This window comes from Tyto alba, unplaced genomic scaffold (genome assembly GCF_018691265.1).
Source record: "Tyto alba isolate M040663 unplaced genomic scaffold, T.alba_DEE_v4.0 Super-Scaffold_8, whole genome shotgun sequence".
In the NCBI taxonomy this organism is placed as follows: Eukaryota; Metazoa; Chordata; class Aves; order Strigiformes; family Tytonidae; genus Tyto; species Tyto alba.
The window spans coordinates 17,013,022-17,020,426 of record NW_024881329.1 but is presented as its reverse complement, the minus strand read 5'-3'; the positions used below and the strand labels follow the sequence as shown (position 1 = coordinate 17,020,426).

Genomic DNA, 7,405 nt, shown 5'->3' with positions numbered 1-7,405 from the left:
GCATCATTCCCAGCTTCTTTCCAGCTCTCTGCCCTACTGTTGTTCCTTCCCAGATCCATACACACAGCCTCCCTGAATTCCTTCCCCGTATCCTGTCATTTTTGTTCTCCAGTCCCTTTGCCTGAACAGTCCTTAGTTCCCACCACCAACCCAGTGGCTCCTGTCTACCCTCTCCATCTCTATCGTTCACTCATAGTGCCAGTCTTCCCACATGGTGCGCCCCAGCTTGCCTTTCATCAACTACACGTGGCCCGCTTTCCCTCTCTACCCAAAACCTCATTATACTTTCTTTTTTTCCTACTAATTTCCTTATCCTCATTTCCCCACATAAGATCGGGTCTTGTGTCCCCCATGAATTTGAAGGAGTTACATAATTTCCTTCATGTGAACAGGAGTTACATAGCCCTGAGCTGGGGGGATGGAAATAATCTCCTAGAATAGGACAACTACATCTTTTCAGAGAAAAACATAGCCAATATTTTTTTAGCATGGGTAAAACAATGTATTTTTCTCTAGTCTTGTTCTTGGAAGACATTAAACTGCTCTGGCTGAAACTTTCTGAAGAGAACTCAGCCTGAGGCAGACACCCAATGCAACATGGAAAAATTTAGTTTGAAAAGCTACGTTGACAAAGTTGTGAACAGCTGAAAATAGGCCTTTAGGACTGGAAGTGCCTGGCAGCCTTAGTAATGGATGCTGTTACTAGCCCTGCCTGTAGCGAGAGTCAAAGGGCCACCCTATACGGTCACCCACTTTGGTGATAGTCAAGCATAAACCAACTCCATTTTATGAAGTAACGCTGGGTTCCTGATAACATAACCAAGACAAGAATTCTGCCATTTATCTGTCCAACAATTTGATGCCTACATTAATCCCGATAGAGACTTCCTAACAATACATTTCCGTTCCCTAGGGCTGTGCCACAGAGTCTGAACACGGGTAGCAGTGCTGGTTAAAAGATTTCCCCGGAGCATCAGTTTATGATGTGGCAGTTCATTGTAAACACTTGGCAGAGCTGCCACTGGGCCCCCAGCTGTTCAGATTCCTTCTGCCAGAGTCAACATAATTGTAGCCCTACTTGTGTCTTCAGCTTCTCCACTTTGATTTTTGTTGTAATGGACCTACCTAAAGTAATTAGACCACCTGTTGCATCGCCAGATCCATTCAAGGGAGTCCTTCTGTAGTCTGGTTTACATGGTTTGACAGTAATTGTTTAAGTGGATGCCATTGTAATGGCACTGAGAAATAAAACTGTAGAATTATTTTAATCATTAAATATAATTACATGCTCATCAGACCATGGCCATATATGTCATTAGTTCTCCATACAATACTGCAGTCCATAATGGCAACTTCTTGCACGCTACAGGATGTCAGACAGAAATGACACTTGCAGATGACAGGACATTTAAAATCAACTGAGCTTTTATTGCTCAGAAAGATTTTGAGCCCTGGCAAAAAAAAAAAAAAAAAAAAAAAAAAAGTATCAACTGTGGAACTTGAAAAATGCCTATTTGGTCTGGGAGCAAATTTGGTTATACTGGTACCATTGGTACCAGGAAAAGACTCACCATAAATTTAAACTCCTAACATACACCAATGAAAATAGCATTTTGCAACTTCAGTTACTTAGGCAGCTAAGTGCATAATTTTTCTTTCAAAACTACACAAGATTGAGGAGCTTGAAGTGGGAAGGGCTGTTATCGTAAGATATTTCAATATTCAAGTTCCTATATGGAAATATATGTGCACATACATGCCTATACACACATCCACACATGTATCTGTACGTGCTGACTGCCAAGTGTGTACAGCCAAAGTTCATAAACTCTCTACAACATTTATAAACTGACCCTAATATCACCTCTAAGGCAGGCATTCATTGTAACACTGATCTTACGGAGGAAGAAATTCAGATATGGAAGTTATGATAACCTTCCTACTCACAAAATGACAAACACTACTTACGTACACACTCCTATACTTCTATCCAAATTACTGGCTAAAACCAAAACAAAGCATAATCCTAGAAACATAAGAAACATACAGCTACAATATCACAGTAACAGGTCTGCATCCATACATAATATACCTTTATTTCTGTTTTATATGTATAAATATAAATATATTTTATATAGAGAGAAACTACTAGGGAAGCAAAAAAATATATCAAGAAAACATGTCACACAAAGGAAAATTTTTATGAGTAACAGGGGAATATTACACAGTTTTTTAAACTGCACTACAAGTGGTTTATAAGCTTCTGTAATTACACCTGCTTTCAGTAGTGTTTCGACAGGTCAATGTTAGTAGATGGTTACAATGGCACTGCAGTATCAAACACAGTGTGAGACAAAATCTGTACTTAAGTATGTTGGCAGGGTCACAAAAATTTGATTTTCCAAAAATTGATCAGAACAGAATCTAACCCCATCTTAGAGGTTCTTTGGGACAATGTCTTAAAGCAATAAGTGGGGGTTTTTCCCAACAGATACATGGTAATTTTGCTCCCTGTTTAAAATGTTGATGATATAAATTAATAAATACAGACAGAATATATTTATATGTAGTAGATTTTAATCTATGTATGTAAAATATAATTAATTTTACATCAGTAAAGATTTTAATATTATCGCAGTATTTAGCTATTATTTTTTTATTTCTAACATATACCTTTGTTTCATGTCTTGAAAGAGGGCTCCATGCTGTAATCTGCATTCACACTGTCCACTGCTCAAAACTGCCATTAAACATATGATTATTTTCACATACATCCTGAAATACAAACAAAATCAGTGGGGCATAAGTATCTTCTTAAATACTTAAATTAAACTGAATTAATTTTAAAAGACTTTGAAGTGATTTCCAGTCCAACCCATACTGAAATACGGGCTTCAAGATGGCTCTTAAATAAACTACAACTACTTGACATGAAGCAGTTTATTCCCTGAATGTTTCTTCTGCTGCACTCTATCCAGTAAACAGAAAGCAACTTGTAGGCACAGGCACAATCTAACTATTATCTTTGGAAAAAATAAAATAAAAATGCAATTGAAAATATTATATTTTCCTGAAGGAAAAAAATACAGTTAAACCTGAGTATAACAGGATACAACAGATACATATGTGACAACATTTCTAATAAACATAAAGATACCATGGACTTTCAGATGCCAGAAGAGTTCTTCGAGGATACTTCAGAAAGCATGAAGCAGGGCCAAATGCACAATTTGCAGTCAAAAATAACTTAGACCTTAATTGTGGCTGCTTCAGGCAGAAGGTAGGTCAGAAGCTGGCTCCAGGTGAGCTCCCTCCAAACTGACAGAATAATTCTGGTTTGAACTCAGAGTCCACGCACCAACTCTTGGGAATAACAGGCTGGTGCCTATCAACAGCGCCAGAGGCTCCCCACACTCCCGATGAGCTGGCCTCGCTTTTTAGGGGGGCAGAGAGAAGCTCCCTCCAGCTGTTACAGAGCCTCCAGGGATGCTTCCCAATCCATCTCTAATCTTTGCTGTGTGAGTGGGGCCCAGGCGGACCCCAGGGATGTGGTTGCTGAGTGTAGCAGCTCACAAGTACAACCTGTAACGACCAGAGGGCAACGCCGAGCAACGCACGGCCAGCCCAGCTGGTTTGTCACTGCGGCACAGTCCAGCAGAGACACGGCTTCGGGGCCAAGATTAGTCAAGACACATGAACACAGGCTAGAGCCCGTGGATCCATAATTTCCTTCAGCTTTAGAGCTAGCATTCTCTCTCTTACTTTAGGCATCTTGGCACAGTGCTCCATAGGATCACACCAGCAAATATTAGTGGACAGACACTTTCATATCATACTGGACCAACACTTAAAAGGCCTAGATTTTTATTATCTCCATGAAAAGAGAAAGGTTAAGTGCCTGTGGGAATAAAGAGGAAGGTGCTCCTTTCCTTTATACTTTGCACTCGTGAAAGTATGATAGCCCTAATTTTATAACAGGATAAACAGGATGGCTTCCCATGTTGAAAAGGCCCTGCAGTACTGGATAAAAACAATATGAATCAACAGAAATTCACACTTAACCAAGATGCTATTAAAATTACTTTGAATGCATAAGGAGGTTAGTAGGTAAAAAGATTCCAGTAAATTCCTTAGTAAAAACATGTATTTTTTATTAATCATAATGGACCTCCAAACGGCAATATTCTAATAAACCCCTCAAGGTTCCAGACAATTTTACCTGGATGGGATGCAGAGCACTACTACGCCAAACAATGCCCAGACCATTCTTAAAATCAGAATTAAATTCACCTAACTCACCTAAGGTTCAAATCAAATGATTTAAATAGACAAATACCAACAGAACCTGTCCACCAACAGACTGTTTGCCACATCTGGCCAGTGACAAGGTTGGGACTGGGGTTGCCTACAGGATAGATATGCACTATTCAGTACATCCACCAATCAGTAAGTTCATCCAGTACTGGCCCCTCTTTTTCCCCACAGACAATAAGGGGAATGGTTACATCTTGAACATGACAACGTTCTGATGATTCCCTACCAACCTTGCCACAGAGGGTAAGGAAAATTTGGTCTGTGTAAGAGTATGGTGCAAAAGATCATGCTCTCTGATTTACATGGAAAACTTGATGCTGCTCTGCACGGATAAAGAAATTTAAGCTGTAAATTCCATACCAGTGTCAGTCCCATATATTACAAAATGCTAAAAGGCATTAAACTGCAACTTCACCTGTACCATTTCTCAGTACATCTGCATTTTTAAACAATTAATAGGAATATGACACTGTCAAATACAATTTCAATAACTGAAATAAAGGATTAGAAAATTTGTTTCTTAAAGGCACTACCAATTTATCTACAAGCTTTATTTTGCATACAGCAGCTAAGAATAGCAATGATTAACTGAAAGAAAAAAAATGGACCACTCTGTCTATTTTTCCAGTTACTTATTTTCATAGGTATGTCTGCATATCAAGTAGACAACATCTCACCTTCCGTTTGTGGTCTGCTGGTGCTGGGAAGCAAAAAAAAAACAAAAAAACAAAACCAAAAACCAAACCAAACAAACAGAATCATCATTAAAATTAAGAACAGAAATGAACAAGGGGGTTAGTTACATCTACATTTAATTTATTGTCATCTGGCTAGATTTCAAGTCAATGACATGCATCTTCAAGCACTGCATGCTGTTTTGTAGATTGGTCATCCACCATAAATAAAATATGAGTCCGAAATCAACTGAGCTGACATTTACCCTGCTCTACAGCATAAACGCATACCAGCTCTCATGCCTGAATTTTAGGAGGCTTCAAAATACCAAGTGATAAAGGTTGATGAACAGTTACTAATGAGACAAGCCTGTAGGAGTGTTAATGTCATGAATGGGCCAGAAACTCTTTATGGGAATGCTGTAGGTTTTTATCTAGCCTGAACTCTGATATCATCCTGTAAGCTACCAGGAGTTGTAGAAGCCAGTTTATGAAATGGCAACCTTCACTGTTACATGACATTGAAAATTATCAACCCCCCCCAAAAAAAAACGTCACTGGACCAAGGGCACTGTATTTCTCAGGCAAGACAACACAATTTTCCTACTTCTAATGTAGAAAAAATCAATTCTTAAAAGCAGATGTTAAAGTGAGTTGTATATGCAGTAAGATTTTTTGGATGTCTGACTTAGTACACCATCTTTTTGAAAGCAGACAGTTCACTTGGAGCAAATTATTTCATTTTGCAAGACAAGTTAACCAAAAAATCCTAAGGCACTTGGGCAAGCAGTCAAATCCTTTGGTGCCCTAGTAAGCTCCATATTAAAGGCTAGAAATGAAGGTACCTCGCAGGGCTTTGGAGTTAAAACTCAGTGCACACCATGTTGTCCTGATGCCCCCACCCCTTGTTGCTGCTGAAGAACAGCTAGAGTCCATCAGACCGCCTCGGCGGCACAGATCTGTTTTTCATAAAAAAAGATTATTCCAGTGGTATCCAGCTTGCTCTGGTACTCAGATATTTTGCTTGTTAAGAAATGTGAATATTCAGCAGGTTATAATCAGTTAAAAACAGCCAGTCAGTTTCAGACCCAACTGACCAGGAAGAACCACAGGAATTTGGTAACAAATCAGCCAATCGGGTAAACATTCACTCCTGCAAGTCCACAGCATGGCACGTGGACACTGAGCTTGGGCAGGAAGCTTCAGCTTCACTCGGGCGCCGTCCCTCGCTGCCCCCAGGCAGGCTGTGCAGCTGACAAGGCACCGTGCAGACCAGCGGGCAGTCCAGCAGGCAGCACGCCATCACATTTCACTGGCCGTCTTGGGCTGCCCAGCAATAGGATTCCTTCCAGCTTGTCCAGATCATTTAATTGGCAAAAGTCCACAAGTCTGTTCCCAACAACAAATTCATGCCTGAGTTTGATAAAAAGTCATTTGACTCAATCAGTTGTTTTTTTCCCCTCTGTCAGCATGAGGCTTTCTGACGAGTCTTCTCTCAGTCGCAGCATCAACAGGTCATTTCTCTCTCATCAGATCCCAAGGTAAAATCTGCTCTAGCTCCATTTACCTTACTCAGTTCTCCCCATTGTCAATTCAAATCCAAACAAGCCTTTTGAAGTCTCTCAGTCCTTTTTTCTTGTGTCAGGAAACCTTCGGGACAGTTTATAACCTATATAAGCACTAAGACAGGACCACAAAATGAATCGTATTAATATTATCACGACCAGTAAAATCATCAAAAGGACCGATTCCATATTTAAGGTAAAATAATGAGGTAATGTGAAAAAAAAATTCTCTGGGAGATCTAATTATATAATGTAGTATTCAGCTCTATGTGGCCAGCCCAGCAATTCCTGTAACATTCCAATCAAAGTGATCTCACTAGCATGTGAGAGAAGAGTACAGCTGACAGATTTGGGACATGTAACGTACTACTTAGTCAAGAGGCCCCATGTGCTATTCATAAAGAATTAACAACTCTTATATTGACAATGACAGTATTGTCAGAAGACCTTTGGAAGGGGGAAAAAAAACTCCATAAACTCCGTCTCTGTGAAGTTGGACTTTTTTTTTTTTTTTTTGCCCCTTTTTTCCAATGCTGATGTAATCTCCAAACATCTCCAGCAGCAGCTGCTCAGCGAAACCAGGCACCTTCTCCCTAGTCCCTTTCAGCAGCACACGCAGCACTTTCCAGCTCCCTCAAGACAATCAGGGCCTTTCTTTCACCAATTAGCTATCACTTCAAGAGCTCTGCGCTGTCCAACGAGCTCTTAAGAACGGTCTTTGCAGGAAACAACACTGGAGGAGCTTTTTTTTTCCTGGACAAATTAAAAGGGGAAGAAGGGAGGGAAGGGGGGAGGAAAAAAAAAAAAGCACAACAAAACAAATCAGAACACAGAAGCTGTCCAAAATGCATT

General features: G+C 40.0%; 1 protein-coding gene across 1 annotated transcript; it reads right to left on the bottom strand.

Moving 5' to 3' along the window:
- Positions 1 to 6,385: 6,385 nt before the first annotated feature.
- On the bottom strand, positions 6,386 to 6,742 carry SMIM38 (small integral membrane protein 38). Its single transcript, XM_033006920.1, has one exon. It carries the CDS (start codon positions 6,740 to 6,742, stop codon positions 6,611 to 6,613), a length of 132 nt encoding a protein of 43 aa, XP_032862811.1. The 3' UTR covers positions 6,386 to 6,610.
- Between the last annotated feature and the right edge of the window lie 663 nt (positions 6,743 to 7,405).